General features: G+C 30.4%; 2 protein-coding genes across 2 annotated transcripts; both read right to left on the bottom strand.

Annotated features, from left to right (window-relative positions):
* Window positions 1-3193: 3193 nt before the first annotated feature.
* LOC124939482 lies at window positions 3194-6677 on the bottom strand. The gene is made up of 10 exons (XM_047479955.1): window positions 6539-6677; window positions 5676-5803; window positions 5406-5608; window positions 5035-5319; window positions 4899-4957; window positions 4778-4814; window positions 4620-4691; window positions 4390-4540; window positions 4159-4293; window positions 3194-3935 (listed from the first exon to the last, which is right to left on the bottom strand). The coding sequence occupies exons 1-10, from the start codon at window positions 6675-6677 to the stop codon at window positions 3519-3521; spliced, it is 1626 nt and encodes a 541-aa protein (XP_047335911.1). The 3' UTR covers window positions 3194-3518.
* A 3417-nt stretch (window positions 6678-10094) lies between these two features.
* Window positions 10095-14680, bottom strand: LOC124938560. The gene is made up of 7 exons (XM_047479027.1): window positions 13902-14680; window positions 12740-12839; window positions 12339-12416; window positions 11786-11873; window positions 11430-11512; window positions 10728-10789; window positions 10095-10552 (listed from the first exon to the last, which is right to left on the bottom strand). The coding sequence occupies exons 1-7, from the start codon at window positions 14132-14134 to the stop codon at window positions 10462-10464; spliced, it is 735 nt and encodes a 244-aa protein (XP_047334983.1). The 5' UTR covers window positions 14135-14680; the 3' UTR covers window positions 10095-10461.
* Between the last annotated feature and the right edge of the window lie 1350 nt (window positions 14681-16030).

Genomic DNA, 16030 nt, shown 5'->3' on the forward strand with positions numbered 1-16030 from the left:
AATAGATCACCAGAGTTACCGTATATATGTAACTCCTTAGTTAATTTGACAACAATATCATTATAACATTTTGGTTACCCACACACTAAATTTTATTTGAGTGGTGCAAATTTAATTTAATAGCTCTGTTTTTCAAATTCACGATTTATTATTATTATAAATTAATAGTCTAAACAAATTGAATATAAAAATTTAGGCTTCAAAACTTAGGTTGGGAGTGATCCTAAATATGCAAAATTGTATTATTTTTAAAAATTTTATAACTAGTTTTTCAAATAAATAAAATTCATTATGATAATTATTATAGAAAAAGTTTATAAAAAAAAAAATCAATCATCTCAAAATATATTTTTATTATGAAGAGCTTAATAAGTTAAAATGAAAATTGTGTTGAAAGTTAGTCTAATAAACTTTGTTTTAAATATATATAATATTGTATTTTGATAAATAAAAAAGATGATATATATATTTTTGTCTAAATTCTTCTTCAATAATTACTCTGCCCTAATTTGAGTTGTAAGCATCAAAATCTGGAAAATTAGAGAAGATGTTGAGAACGAGGATCTTCTGGTTCACGCTTGGTTTCGGATCGTCAGGAGCTGCAATTACGCACCTCATGCTCAAAGATTTCTGGCTCGATCGCGAATCCGTCTCTTTTGAAGTAACTACTATTCTCTTTCTCCTAAATACTTGCTCACACTTCTAATGCTTCTTCGATTTCTGTTATTTATTTATAACCTTCTTTCTTTCTTTCTTTCTACTATGCTAGTTGAAGCAGAAATTCGATGATCTAAACGCCAGAATTTCCATCCTTGAGCAGTCTACTGGCTCCGCTTCTTCCAACTCACATCAGGTATCTTATTTCTATGAAATGCGATGGATATTTCTGTATGTGTTGTTTGTTAGTCACTACAAATACCTCACATCAACAGTTTGTATCCTGAATGCTTATGTTGAAAGGTTAATAAATTTGTGTGTTAAGGCCATTATCATTAGATAATTTATAAATTCTGATAGAGCCTACGTAGCAGTTAGCGGTCCAGGTGATCCAAAATAGGTAAAACAGCTCTCGTGTAAGGCTTGCTTTACTTTAGAGCCGCTGTACAGCAGCTCGTGCAAGGCTTGCTTTACATTAGAGCCGCTGTACAGCAGCTCTCGTGTAAGACTTGCTTTACATTAGAGCCGCTGTACATCAGCTCTCGTGTAAAACTTGCTTTACATTTTAATTAGAGGTGCTATACAACAACTCTCGTGTAAGGCTTGTTTTACATTAGAGCGGTTGTACAACAGCTCTTGTGTAAAACTTGCTTTACATTATCTAACTTAATTCACAATCATTTTATATTTGTTATTATGTAAATACATCTTCATATTTATTAAATATATTCTTCATTATTTTATTTGCTAAGATTATACTTCATTATTGATATGTAGGTTATTATAGTTTATTTCCGAAGAAACTTGTTAATAGTGACAAAACAAGTTAATCAACTTGTAAAGGTTATAAGAAAATCCAGTTTGATCAACTTGGAAGTTTGAACTCAAACCTGAATATGATAGATTCTACTTTGCAACTATCAAGGTATTTGGTTTGCCTCGATTTGTGAGCAACCCAATCCATATTTAGCTTATGTTCAGTTGACAGTGAAGGAACATTTGCTGAGCATGTGTCTCAATTTTGGCTGTCCTTGAAGTGGACTTTTTCATGTCTGGTTTTAGGACTGACAAGGGGCTTATTTTAAGTATGGAGTGAGCATGTGAGATATGGTTCTATTTGATTATCTTCTTCTCCATTTCTATATCCTTATTAGATCACAAAATAAGTGAAACATAAATATATGGATGTTTAGCTTATATCCTACTTTTTATTGCCTTTAGAATTTTTGAAAGGGTAAAACCTTTTCATTAATCCACAATAACGCTGAAGTCGCATTACCGTGGTGAAACATTCAAACCATCCAAAGGAAGTTTAATACAAATTTCCTAATTTCCTTTTGTCTTGTATTACTTTTCTTTCATTTGTTTGTATTTTTGTACTTTGCTTTGTTGTTTTTGCTTGAACAACATTTTTTTAATGCACTAACCTCTTTCAAAAACAAGAGGTTCTGTTCAAGGAGTTTGTCTCTTGTCTCATGCTTGGTTATGACATTTCTATTACTTTCTTTTGCAGGATGATGCCAATATAAGTTGAGAATGTTGGTTCTCCACCAGACAAAGAGATGTCATTTAGTGAAGAGTTTGCAATGTTTTATTAAAAATACTACAAGATGTTATGACTTTATCTTTAATTTCTTCATTTTCGACTTGTCATGACATTAAACCCACTGGTCCATGGAGAGCAATGTTTTTGCTCATCTAAGATGTATTTTGACAATGTTCTGTTTCACATAATAAAGGATATTATTGAGTCGGGAATATTTTCATTATTTTTCTCCTTAATTTTTTTTACTCCAACTAGATGAGGCTTGGGGGTTTGGTTGTATGTGGTTAGAGTTTAAACTCTTTGTGCTAATTTTTAATAGCAGAGGATGCTGGTTAGTTGCAGGAAACAAGCCTAGTCAGTAAACTGATTGAATCTTGATATTTAGTTAGTATGATACTTTGATGTTTTGTCCATTTATTTAACTAGCTTTTGCTGGCCAAAATATCACATCAAATCCCTGTTTGAGTACTACATGCCCTGGCCCTTATAAGAGATGATTGAGGAACGTGAACTCAAAACAAACTTTGGAGTTAAGACCACTATCTGGCAGTAGCAATCCCTTATAATTACAATACCAGGTATTCTTCTTCCTTATTCTCTATCTACCTGAAACATTTGGCAAACATAAGGAAGATTCTCTTGTTGTATTCATTTCTCCTCTTGCCTAACCAAAGTTTTAGATAATTTGTTTTTTCTATACCAATTTTATTTTTCTGGAGTAGGCTAGCACAACATCCCACCGCCATGATTCCACATTTCAATCAAGGTTTTTTCAGTGGAAATCGAAGATGAGACCTTGGCCACTTAGTAAGAACTTTAGATAATATTATGCATACATCAGTAATTGTGGTGTCCTATCTCGGACAATCGCTAAAAATAGTAGTTGATTATGTGAGGCTACTAGGTTATAATCTCACATGTGTCGTTTACAAGAGTCTGGGACGTTACAATAATATTCACTGATATTTGACTTGATTGCTACAAAAGCCATGGGGAATAAAAAAATAATTCTTTGTTCTTGGATGTCCTCCAAGAGGTCCTGGGTTTTCTACATCAGACATGGCTATTTTACAATGCCATTCAGCTGCAAAAAATCGACCTAATAAATAAATTGTAATTTTCCTAGGAATCTATTTCTTTTCTTTAAGAGGTTCATCCCTCATGTTAGGCTGTCTACAGAATGCCTAATAAAAAGTTCTTAATTTTGTCAATAGAAGTTCCCACTGACATGTCTCTACTCCTATTCTAGTCTTGTCAGCTCCATTTCTTCACATATTTGTGTACTCTTTTCTCTACGAAGCTGAACATGATTGAATTAGGGCTCGAACAAATAATCATCCTTTGTTGATTTAGCAATTCCAGATTCCAGCACATTTGCAGTGACAGAATGTGGCTTAACAGAAGCATTTGCAAAATGTATTTTCTTCTCATGATGTGCTTTGGCTATCCATGCTAGAACCAATGCCACCATCACTATTGAGAGAAACACCAATGCTGCCCATACCATCCGTATATATCTCTTCAATGGATCACAGTGGTCCTGAAGGATTTCAGTAAAAGCATCCTTCACTGATTCACAATTCAGTAAACTTTCCATACCAGGATAAGCATCAAGTAAGGTCTGGATTGAACTTGAATATGCTTCTACTGTCTGAAAATCTTTTCTGGAAATATCTAATCCTCCCAAACATTTTCCATTTGTTAGTTCGGAACAAGTTAACGCCCTTAGCATCTACAAAATAAAAAAAAAGGAAGCAAGTCTGCATTTTAGCTATCATGACTATATATGTATGTTAACTAATGGTATGTGGTGTAGAAAATAAGCTGGATGGCCATAGTTCCCTGTTTACATACCCTTTTCTTTTATCTGATTTCTAAATTAAGTTCTGTTTTCAAATGAGATATCTGATAGAAAAAGTGCTTCTAAATGGGGCCATAGTTCCCTGTTTACATACCCCAGGAATTGCTCCAATCTTTATGGTTTTTGGCGGACAACTATCTGGTTCGTATTGATAGTTTGGTGGAGCTGAGAAAGGATTGCACACTTGGATAAAATCTTCTCCGTGCAAGCGTGATATGTTTAGATTTACCTGCAGATTTTGCCATTCAAAACCAGTTATAGCCTTAGTTTGTGATAATGGGTATTAAAGATGAACATTGTGTACTGAATTTCATTTATCTTTGACCTGATTTACTAGGTTGTAAATCCTGGAGCTGATGCCTGTAAGGACTTGTTTAGCTGAACGCAATTCCCCGCATGGTAAAATTGAACTCAAGCTGTTATTATAAGGATCTTGCTGGAAGTCTTCAAACGCCGTGCATGCATCTCCTGCAAACCTGAATGATAATCGATTCTTTATTCCACTGTCTTTCTATTTGTCAAAGTTGATCCAATCTCTGAACTGAAGAAACTTACTTGTGGATGGAAAAGTAAGCCCCAAAAGACAACCAACTGATTACTGTCAGCATCCAGCAGAGAATGAGCAATCTGTGTATCATATGAAATTTTGAATGATTTAAACTATTGAAGCTTGTCTGTCTGGCTTTTGACATGGTTAAGTTTAAAGTACTTACAAATAAAGCGTTCGCCTTAGTTTCAAGAGTTGAAGAACTGCAGTCATCAAGACCAACAATGAGTAAGTGTTTTTTTCTTTCAATGTATATTTTTTTAAATGTTTATTATGCATATGGAAACCTGGAAGTGCGAGTAGAGCGGCCATGCTTAGTGACACCACTAGTACTGTTAATATGTTTCTGCAAGAAGAAGGAATATAATTAAGGATGAGAAAATGAGCAGAGATGATTAATGCATGGTGAGAAGATTTACTTACGCTAGCTTCAAGCCTTTATTGATCAAATGTCTGTTCTTCTTGGCATGTCTCTGTATTTCCGCAGCTTGAGAATCAAGTTGTTTAGAAGTGGAGTCAATGAAGCTGAATGCCTGTCTACTACTCGAATTGGTTAACTGTAAGTTGACATTCACATTCTTCATTGCTTCGGCTGTGTTGTAAATGGTTTCCGATGCTGTGTTTGCCTTTCCAACTATAATGCCCACCACCTTTTCCGCCCTCGAATGAAACTTAACATTTCCACCCAGCACTAACCCACTCGCTACACTGCAAATGCGAGCAAACCAAGATTTGTCAATTTTGTTATTATTATTTATTGTCGTCCAGTACGTTGATTGTTGTTCAATTATTACATTGTTAGGATGGTGAAGAAGACAATAAGAATACAACACACATAGCAGTGCCGCCGGTTACAGTAGGGTTTTTTCTTCTTCTTCAAGACTCGTTTGGTTCTGCAACAGGATTGAGCTACCAAGAGAAACAACCCATATATCAAACCAGACAAGAGCCAAACAGTCCCAATTGCATACCCATATACGCCTGTAAATATGGTTGACTGCCAAAATGAAATAATTAGGCTTATGTGTTGCAAAGATGTATTCAATAATTAAAGTAATGCTTACACTCCAGTAATGCTTGTTTGTGATGTTAAAACCCCCTTTATATTTCTTAAAATCGTCTAGAGGATCAACCCTCGAAAAAAAATTCGACGATGTTGAGTTGGTGTTACCTATTTGCAGTAATCTTCTTCCTGAATAATATTTATGATTTCACAATCAAGTTTAATAAAAATTACAGCAAGATTAATTACTTTTAAAATAAAGATGATAAAAAGATTTAGGTAAAAAAGGGTCTAGTGTAAAACTTGAATAAGCTGCTATACAACAGCTTTTCGGGAATTATTTTTATTCTCAGTCTCATTTGATTTCGAGAAATCTTAATTCCCGTGGGACACTATTTATATGATATTCTATTTTTTTTTTATATATATAATCAAATTATATAAACAAAATTTTAATATAATATATATATTGTAATATATTAATAAATAAATATATTTATGATTTTATATATTTAGTTATGTTTTGAGTATTTGAAGCATATTCAAAGTGAAATCGGAGCAGTTTGGAAGTGAGAGACATAAATATCATTTCACCCCATTTTCGGTCAAACCATAGAAAATTGCCCCAAATAGGACAAATCCTTCGGTTATAAGTTTCAAATTGTCATCCTAAACTATTATTCCAATCAAACTTGAATTACAATTAAATTAGAGCTATACAACATTACACTTGCTTTAAATTAGAGGTAATAACTCTCTTATAAAGCGTATAATTATAAAGGGTTAGAAATCATAAATAACACAACATGAAACAAGTTCAAATCTATTAATTTAACTTGTATTTAAAAAATTGAAAGTGGGGAAAAATAAAAAATGATAATAAAATTAAAAGCAGAGATTAATAATTATGAAAGAAAGACTGACCCATTGTAAAAGTGGAAGAAAAAGAAGAAGTTGAAGAAGAAGAGTCATCCCATAGACAAAGAGTCAACAAAATGACTGTTAGAGAGAGAATCACTAGTATCATTCTTCCTTTCCAATCCATCTTCTTCATCATCATCATCTCTGCAAAACCCTAACAACAGTTTTCTAATGAATTAATCTCATCAAATTATTAATTATGCATGTCAAGCCTCTATGTATATGATGCTAGCTGATGATGAAAACAGTCAATTGTAAACACACAAATACATACACGCATGCAATTGCATACAACTTTAATTTATATAGATGGTATTAAATGAAAGCTTAATTATGGATTCATCAAAGATTACATACACATTTATGGATATCCAGTACCATGTCTAAAATCGAAAAGCATAGAAGATAAAGAAGAATGGTTTCAGCTAGCTATGAGCAAATTAAGAACTTCTCCCCTTTTTCTTTCACATCATGAATTGCAAATCATATGTATGGGAGATTAAGGAATTCTTAAGAAATGATCAAATTTAAGATAAAAAAACAAAAACAGAGTATGAATGAATGAATGATGAAGATCAGCTCATGATCGATCAATAACTATAGATTGATAGATAGATTCATTCAATCATGAGAACATCAACGAAACCAACCTCTCAAAATCAAATCTTCATGATTCTTTCTCTTCTTCTTTGATGATCGATTCTCTTAAAACAATATTGCCGTATGAACTAGTTATAAGTATCTATCTCTCTCTCTCTATATATATAAATTTATGATGTATGAAATTATGAATACATCATGTGTACGTACATGTAAGAATATTTTTCATTTAAATTAATGATAACTCATTTCAAAGTCAAAGAATTCAACTGAAAATACAAAACACACATATATAAACAATAAAAACTTAATTTCTTTTACCTTCTTCATCGGGAGACAGACAATGAAAACCGTTTTTGACCGGTTTAATTTGACAAAGTAAATTTCAGATCTTTCCTTCCACTTTCTCAATATCAATATATATTAACCAGATAAATATAAATATTAATTATATTTTTTAAAGTAATAATAATAATTAATTAGTACTTACCCATACACCAACATATTTATTTTGATAGATATATATATTAGACGTGCTATTAATGTAGTCAATAAATGCAATTTTAACTCATTACAAATTCATATAATTTAAAACTTGTAACAAATAGATATAAATTATAATATACCTGCTTGTTTAATCATGTGGATTAATTAGTTTTAACTAATTTATTATTCAAATTAATTTTCTAAATTATTAATTATTACATATATATCTTCTTCTTATAACATTTTAATATATAAGTCTTGTAATTTATTGTTGTTATAATTAAGCCGACAAGGCTGAAATTTCTCATTCATAATTGGAGACTCTCAAACAAATGCATTAATTAATTAAAATAAGGTTTTAATTATTTTTGTATGGTCTTTAATTTGCTTTTACTTTTATTACTCCCATCCCATATATGCATCATCATCTTATGCAAAATGAATAAACTAGTATATATATATATATATATATATATATATATATATATATATATATATATATATATATATATATATATATATATATATATATATATATATAGTCAAATTAATACAACCTGCAAAAATCAAAATCTTAACTGTTTAGACTTTATTCATTTATACATACTATTGTAATTGAAAAGCAAATTATTGATTTCAGTTGTAGTCAAATTTTATTTAATAGAACTAATATTATTTAAAATAATTTATTTGAATATATGTCAAAAATTTACAAACACCAAGTTATTTATGAACTCTTTTGAACAAAGATTGTCATTTAAAATTTTATTATAACATAATCTACCAAATTAGCAAAAATCACTTTTTTCCAAATTTTTTAATCACTTTTTACTTAATAAATACAAAAAAAAAAAAATACATGTTCACTTTCTCAAATATCCTAATTCCTACATTTTTCTAGATCACTTTTCAATTTTTATATAGAAATTTAATGAACATCCAAATCAATCTAAATACATCTCCAACCCTTTAAGGATTAAGATGAAAGGGATTCTATTTGATAAAATGAAGAAATTCTATGTCAAAAGTTGAAAAATACAAATAAAATACTAAAGTTTGTATAAAATTAATTATAAAAAATAAATTTCATGAATAATATAGAATGTTACCATTGAATAGAGATCTAAACTTTTTTTTTAATTGCGTCAACCATGATAAGAGAATTGGATTTAACTCCTAGTGGATTTGAATTCTTAATTATGACAACATAGACATTAAAGATTGAGATGGAAGACTTTATTGTTCACCTTTTTTTAGTTATTTTCTATTTTTAATTTATATGATTTTCATTATATGTTTTAATTAAATATTGTTTGTTTGGTGTCATTGTAGTTATTAGATATGGGATGATTATGTTAGATATATTAATATATCATGGGTTAGAACTATTGTTTATTTTGAACCTAATTAATAAAAGGATCTACTAAAGTATCCAACTGACTTATTTATCGGTATGATATGGTTTGTTAGGTTTATTGGTATGATACGGTTTGTTACGTGTAGAAATCGAATACTTATTTATTATATACGATGGATAATATAAAAGGTTATGGTCACAATTCATAAACAATAATTTTATATCCGGTAATCTCCATCTTTGTCAATGAATTCAGGTATACCGTTTATTTATTCATCTTGATTTATTAACATAAAGAATAAAAATTATGTTTATAATATTGATTTAAGATTAATACTGAATATTATATTTAGACTTGTATATCAAGACTAAAAAAAATATTAACCTTTCAAATAAGAATTTTTAATTATCAAATATTCCAGAGATTCATCACACCAACATTAAAACAAAAAAATTTAGTTATCAAATAGAAAACATAATTATTAATTTTTCGAAAAAAACCATTTAGTTTTTTCTTTTATTGAAAAGTTTATTTTAAGAAATAAACCATAAGTAAATATATTAATATTTATAAGCAAGAATAAATATAAAAAAATTAATATTTTTCAAATAATCATAAAGTAACAATCTACAACCTTGTGGACATAGATAGCACTGGGGGTATTACCAATAAAAAAAAAGGCTTTTATAAAAAAACTAAATTTATTAAAAGTTTTCATATGTGCTACATTTACATTATTTTAAACTATTTAGCGATTTCTTTTTAATAGTCAATTATACATTGTTTTTATAAATTCAATTACTTTTTATTAAAACATGATAAAACAAATCAATTTAAACAAGAGATTGCAATTAGGATATCCTTTCTTTTTTCGGAAAAATAAAATTTAAACTTTCTTAATCTATACCAAAATACTCAAATACACAAAGTGAAATTGTTAAAATTGTATTAATAAAGTAAAATTTATATTAAACTAAATAAATTAAAAGTAACTAATGTATGTATAACCATTTATATTCAAATCCTAAAAAGATAGATATAATTAATTATATCCAAAATATAAAAAGATGATGATATCCCCCAAGTGAGATTTAATTTATATTAAATTGAAATAATATTCTAAAATATAACTTAATTAAACATACATCATCCAACACTAAAACTAAAAAGTGTTTCATATCATATGCTTCTACAATTAAGCAAATTTGCACTGCCTAAACAAACCCAATAATCATAATACCAATTAACAGCCTCTTCCTTTCTCCCACAATAAAAAGAAAAGGGAGCAAGTAATCATGTGAATGTTCAAAGTGGAACTTTTATTGACTTTCACAATTTATAGACAGAAAGGAATGGATCGCAGAATGTCTCGCCTCGTTCTACAGGAGAGGATCATTGACCAGCTCTGAGAGCCGAGTTGGATATGTACAGAAACGTGGAATATGAGCTCTTTTTTTGAATCGTGATTGCAATGAATGAGAGTCATGTGTATATGAGCGAGTTAATCAACCCTTCATCCAATGTTACTGGAAGCGGCGGCATCTGGTTCATTGCATCCCCTGATTCCCTCAATCTGTGAACAATCAAGATTGTCATTATAAATCAACAATTACTGAGCCAGAAATATTCAAAGGTTACTTGCTCATATTGGGTCTTGATCAATTGTTTGTAATAATATCTTCAAGACATCAAGGAGAGAAGAACATAACAAGACTCTAACAACAAATTCATTAATGAAAGAGACATACTCTTGTAACATTTTGAGGATATTTTCCCGAGCTTGATAAAAGATGCCTATGTTCTCGTGTATCTGCCAATGTCAGAGGAAAAGGATCATTAGATTAAAAGAAAAATTACACTAACTAATCAGTCATTAGAAACATGTTGGAGTTGAATAACTGTCTGCCATAACTTTCAGAAAAATAAGCACAAGCTTTGTTGGTTGATCATTGGTATTAGGCCTCTTGTGGTTATTTGAAAAAAATCTTGTTTGATGTAGAAGTGGATTATTTGGATAACATATCAAAATGTTTATTTAATATTTTAAAGTGTTATAAAAACTAAAGTTTTCTATTTCAGTCAATGATTTGAGTCATGATTTAGCAAGGCAAGTCTTCAACCTTCCCAAAAATCACAAATGGAGATAATCTAAAACATGAAGATCGATTAAGAGATTTTGTTTATAAGATATTTTTGATAGATCTATTGGTAAAACTATAAGTTTGGGTACTCTTTGGAGATGTAATTGATTCCAAATCCATTTCTCTTAGAACTTGAATTGAATATAATGTAAATCCTTTGTTTGAAAAAATCACTAGAATTGTAATTTGAACCATTGAATAATAAAATTAGGATGGAAGAAAATGTATATGTTTGAATTCCAATTCAGCCTCAAACCAAACATAGCCTAAGAAAATTTCGAATCAATGCTGATAGCATGAATGTTTTACCTTGTAAGCAGCTAGATTTCCGTTAATCTCTCCAAACGCCCTAACATTCTGCTCAAGCAGTTGTCCGATGGAACCACCAACAGCTGCAAACAACATGCATCAAATTTTCAAATTGAAATAATAGTAACATCTCGGAGTTATATTTAAGATATCTTGTATACACAACGATTCCTATTACAATCAAGGCGATATTAAAATGACAAATTACACCAACAAATTCCTATCCGAGAATTCAGAGCTGCCCATGAAATTATTTTTTGGACAAACAAATCTGTTATGGAAAAAGCCTATGCCGCATTAGTTGTGCACATTGAAAAATCTAAAAGACAACAAAATTTATTGAAAATGTAACATACCTTCATAAGGGACGCCACCCTCATTACTGTCCCTAGTCATCACGGGTGGCTGAACATATGTGGGGAAAGGTGACCTGGCTGCTGTTATCTGTAATTGTTTAATTGTAGATTTAGGAGTTTTATCTCATAAATTGTATGTAATAATACAAATATTCAGACTTCCTTTATTGTGGGCATAAGAATAAGCTGCAAAAACACATAGGTGGAGAAGTCACATTTTCGGATTTCCCTATTCTCTACTTTCCTCGTGAGAAGAAGATCAAATAAAATAAGGAAACTCAATCATGTCATGCCTAGAAACGAGAGCATATATTTATTTGGTTGTAAAACCTTCTACTGTTTTACTACGAGAAACATCATATAAAGTCACAGTTAATAACGAAGCAATCTATTGATATTAATTTGTTTCTTTCTTTGGGATGAATAAGGTTTTATTATTTTAAGATGCATAAACATCAAAAAAGGTACATTGGTTAAAGAAATGTCAAAACAACGGATAAGCAATAGTTGGTCTGTAAAAATGTGGAGCCAAAAAATCTAGCAGAAAACAAACCGTAGATTTCACCATTTTATCCTTGGATTTCTTTGTCAAACTTGGTTCTTCTTTCCTTCTCTTGAAATTTTCTACTTTCTGGATGAAAAAATATGAAGAAACATGTTAGGAACTTAAAGAAAGACTGATATATTTTCCCTTGTCGTGCAAAGGACCTAAATAACATTATTTTAGAAAGAATGAATACTTGAAGCGTAGTTGTTAACAATGTAGTTGTTTAAGCTAATTCGACGAATGAAATTTATGATGTATATTTTTGCTTTTGAAAATGAGAACTGAACATGCTCAACTTCTCATTAAAATTATGTAATTTTTTTTCATTATTAATAGTTCTTTCCTTTCTGTACAAAAAAGAAAGAAAGAATAATTAGACATGCCTTTTGAGAAGAAATTAAACTTACAGCCATCCATTTGCAACGGAATGCCACATCTCGTACTGTCTTATCTGGTAATAGGAGAGCAATCTTTGCATACTTTATAATGTTTGATAGAGAAGCATATCTGCAAATTCAATTACATACTGTGTTAAATTGTAAACTTCAATAAAGTTTCTAGAAGTATAACCTAGAAGTAAATCATACAAACAAGATTGAAAATGAAAAAAAAAACTATAGTATAGTGGCCTGAACTTTAACAAGTTCTACATCCAATAGTTTCATCTCCACAAATACAAAACCAACTAATCTATTTATTTCTTCATTGTAACCTGCTTCTTGATTTGAATTCTCTCTTTTCTCTTCTTCATCGAGAAAAAGTCCTCCTTGTTCTTCTAGTTTAGGTTTTAAACATTAAGGTAGTTTGAACTTCACCAACTGTTAGAGACTATTTTTCATACAACATGGTGTTTCTTAAAGCTATCATATGGAGCTTAACAGTAACAAGACTTGGTCTTCTCCTCCCCCTTTAGGTTTATATTCTTCAAGTCCAAGATGATCTTGTTGCAATCATCATCTTGAAAGTGTAAAGCATTTGCTTTCATGTTTTGCAAAAGACTTTGTCAAGTAAAGATTTTTCAGTTTCTACCAAACTGTTACAGCAATCTTCTCAAAACTTTTCCCTAACTACACACTTATTATCTTTATTTCCTAACAGATTAGTCGATTGCATGTTGAAATCATCAATTCTTAAGTCAAATTAAGGATGTCTGTTGATAAAAAATATGTCTGCATTTCTCATATAGTTTGATTGAGACTTACAAACTAGATCCAGTACACAATCAAAAGCAAACATTCTTTTTAGGAAAGCTTTGAGTCAAGCTTATGGTCACTTTTCACCAATCTTGCTTTCTAGACCAATATCACTGCCCCTTCTTCAAAGCACTTATTTGCAAGGTTGACTGATTCTTTCTTCTCCATTAAAAATGATAAACTTCATTATCCAAGAAAACTGATAGTTACCATCTTAAGTTAGTCAACATAAAGAATCTCTAAACCACTAAATTATTCAGGGTTGACTACATAAACCAATCAACAAATAACAAATCAAATTAGGTAAAAAGAAATGAACAAAATTCAAACCAAAACAGAAGGATAAAACACTTGAAAGCCTTAAAATTTTACTTACTCATTCAAACCTTCTTCTAAAATTGACTGTTCATCGGTCGTCCATTCTGTAGACCAGCTCGAGTTGTTCCTCAAGGAAGGCGCCGGTTCGAAACCCAAATTCTCCTGCACCGGCGGCGAGGTCCCTTTAACAGCAGCATAACAAGCTATACTACTACTGCTTCCACTTAAACTAGAAGTAGAACCGTGGATCGAATGAGCTGTATGTTGATAGGCTCCCGATGGATTAGCCATCAACAAAACAAAAACAAAAACAAAAAATTCTTCCGATTGGCGTCTGATTCCCGCCAAAATTGGATGATTACTTGAAGACCCACAAGCCAGAAACTCCAAAGATGTTGTTGTTACTTGTTAGGAAGAGGACCCAGAAAAATTCGAGATGTGGGTCTCAGAGGTGAGAAACAGAACAAGTTGGAGATAGAGAGAGTTTTACAGCGGAGCGAAAGAGCGTGAAGAATTTGTAATGGTAAGAAAAAACAGCGATTTGACTTGCATAAAGATAAAGGAGGAGAGATGAATTTGTATTTGTGTGTCTTTTGTTGGAGAAATTATGTGTAAAGGCTTGTGTATGTGTGCGCGATCGCCAGAAAAAAAAGTTCACCAAAAGAAAATTTTGAGCAAACAAAGGAGAATCCTTGAAGCGAAAATGGGGAGTACTCTTTACTTTGGTATCTTTCACTTTTCCAATAATTTCACAAACTTTCTTGCTTTTGATTATAAAAGCTAGAAAAAAAAAGGAACAAAGTTCATGGACCATAATCATAACCACCAAATCTTAATCACAAACCTTCAAAGATTCCCCCAGAAAATATATTCTTTCCCCTTTTTTCTCATTAAACCAATATTCTATGAAAACTATGATGATACCCGTAGTCATAACTTCCCACTTAAACACAAAACGCCTGCAGTCATGACCTCCCGTTTAAACTCAAAACGCTTTTAAATGAAATAGAACCCGTAACATTTTAGTCTCTCAGTCATGACCTTCCGTTTAAACTCAAAACGCTTTCAAATGAAATAGAACCCGTAACATTTTAGTCTCTTAAGCTACTCTTACCATTAAGGTTAGATTGAACAAAATTAGGTGTTTTTAATAAATCACACTTTCATTACTCATTTTTACTTTTATTTGAAGTAAACTAAGGTTCTTTAAGATGTAACATTTGTTTCTAATTTGCATGTAACAAAAAATATTCATGATATTAAATTTTGAAAAACAAATATATTTTGTTTGGTGAAAAAAATGTATTTTAATATGTATATTAAATTGAACATATTCATGCCAAACTAAAAAAGTGGGTCAATATCATTTGTCATAAATAGGGTTCCAATAATTAGAATTCATTAAATTATTATGTAAAATATGGACAAAGACGTGCTTACTTCTTAGATGGGACTAGGCATGGGAGTATAATTAATATATAAATTTAAGTCAAATTAAATTTGCTACCCAAAAAAACTGCCAATTGAATTATCATACCAATATTTTTTTTGCATTTTTAACCATGCATAATGAGTTATTTCTTTTAATTGATTAAAATTAGAATTTAGATAGCTTAATTACTTAAAATGAGTGGATGAATTTGTCCCATCAACACCAACTAAAAAGATTGAAAAAAAGGGTTCCACTTATGAGCAGGTTGGTTTGATACAGGAAAAGTAAAAAGAAAATAGAAATAGTAAAGTAACAGAAAAAATATTGAAACCAAATAAAATTTTCATGCATAGTGGGAAATGAGTCTCTTTTGTTTGGTAACTTTTTTACTTTTCAAAATTGTATATAGAAAGAAATATAGTCAATAATAATAAAATTATTAAAATGTTTGGTTACAGATTCTTACTTAGGAATATTCATGGCTAGATGACAAAACCATAACTATTATTATATAATAATAATAATATGATTTAATGCCAGATTTAAGGCAAAACCTAACACACTCAAAAGTGTTGGCAAACTGCTTTAAAAATAGCTAAACTCACAGGGTGTTCAGGAAGCAGACAAACTGCCTTTTTGGGACAAGTGCCATTTCATTTTGTTTCAATCATTAAATATAACTGTAATGATGCTGCCCATGTGCAGTGATATCAATTATAATTCATACAGCCTTAAAAAAAAAAGAAAAAAAAACA

The sequence above is a fragment of the Impatiens glandulifera genome, chromosome 5 (assembly GCF_907164915.1).
Source record: "Impatiens glandulifera chromosome 5, dImpGla2.1, whole genome shotgun sequence".
Lineage (NCBI taxonomy): Eukaryota > Viridiplantae > Streptophyta > Magnoliopsida > Ericales > Balsaminaceae > Impatiens > Impatiens glandulifera.

What these genes read in the sequence shown, in the direction of transcription:
- LOC124938560 (XM_047479027.1), bottom strand. Translation starts at nt 14,134, where the DNA reads ATGGCTAATCCATCGGGAGCCTATCAACATACAGCTCATTCGATCCAC. An exon ending in ATAAAATGGTGAAATCTACG is followed by an intron (nt 11,874 to 12,338) that starts GTTTGTTTTCTG and finishes AAACAATTACAG; the next exon opens with ATAACAGCAGCCAGGTCACC. An exon ending in ATCCTCAAAATGTTACAAGA is followed by an intron (nt 10,553 to 10,727) that starts GTATGTCTCTTT and finishes GATTGTTCACAG; the next exon opens with ATTGAGGGAATCAGGGGATG.
- LOC124939482 (XM_047479955.1), bottom strand. Translation starts at nt 6,677, where the DNA reads ATGATGATGATGAAGAAGATGGATTGGAAAGGAAGAATGATACTAGTG. An exon ending in CGCTCTACTCGCACTTCCAG is followed by an intron (nt 4,815 to 4,898) that starts GTTTCCATATGC and finishes TGATGACTGCAG; the next exon opens with TTCTTCAACTCTTGAAACTA. An exon ending in TTTACAACCTAGTAAATCAG is followed by an intron (nt 4,294 to 4,389) that starts GTCAAAGATAAA and finishes CAAAATCTGCAG; the next exon opens with GTAAATCTAAACATATCACG.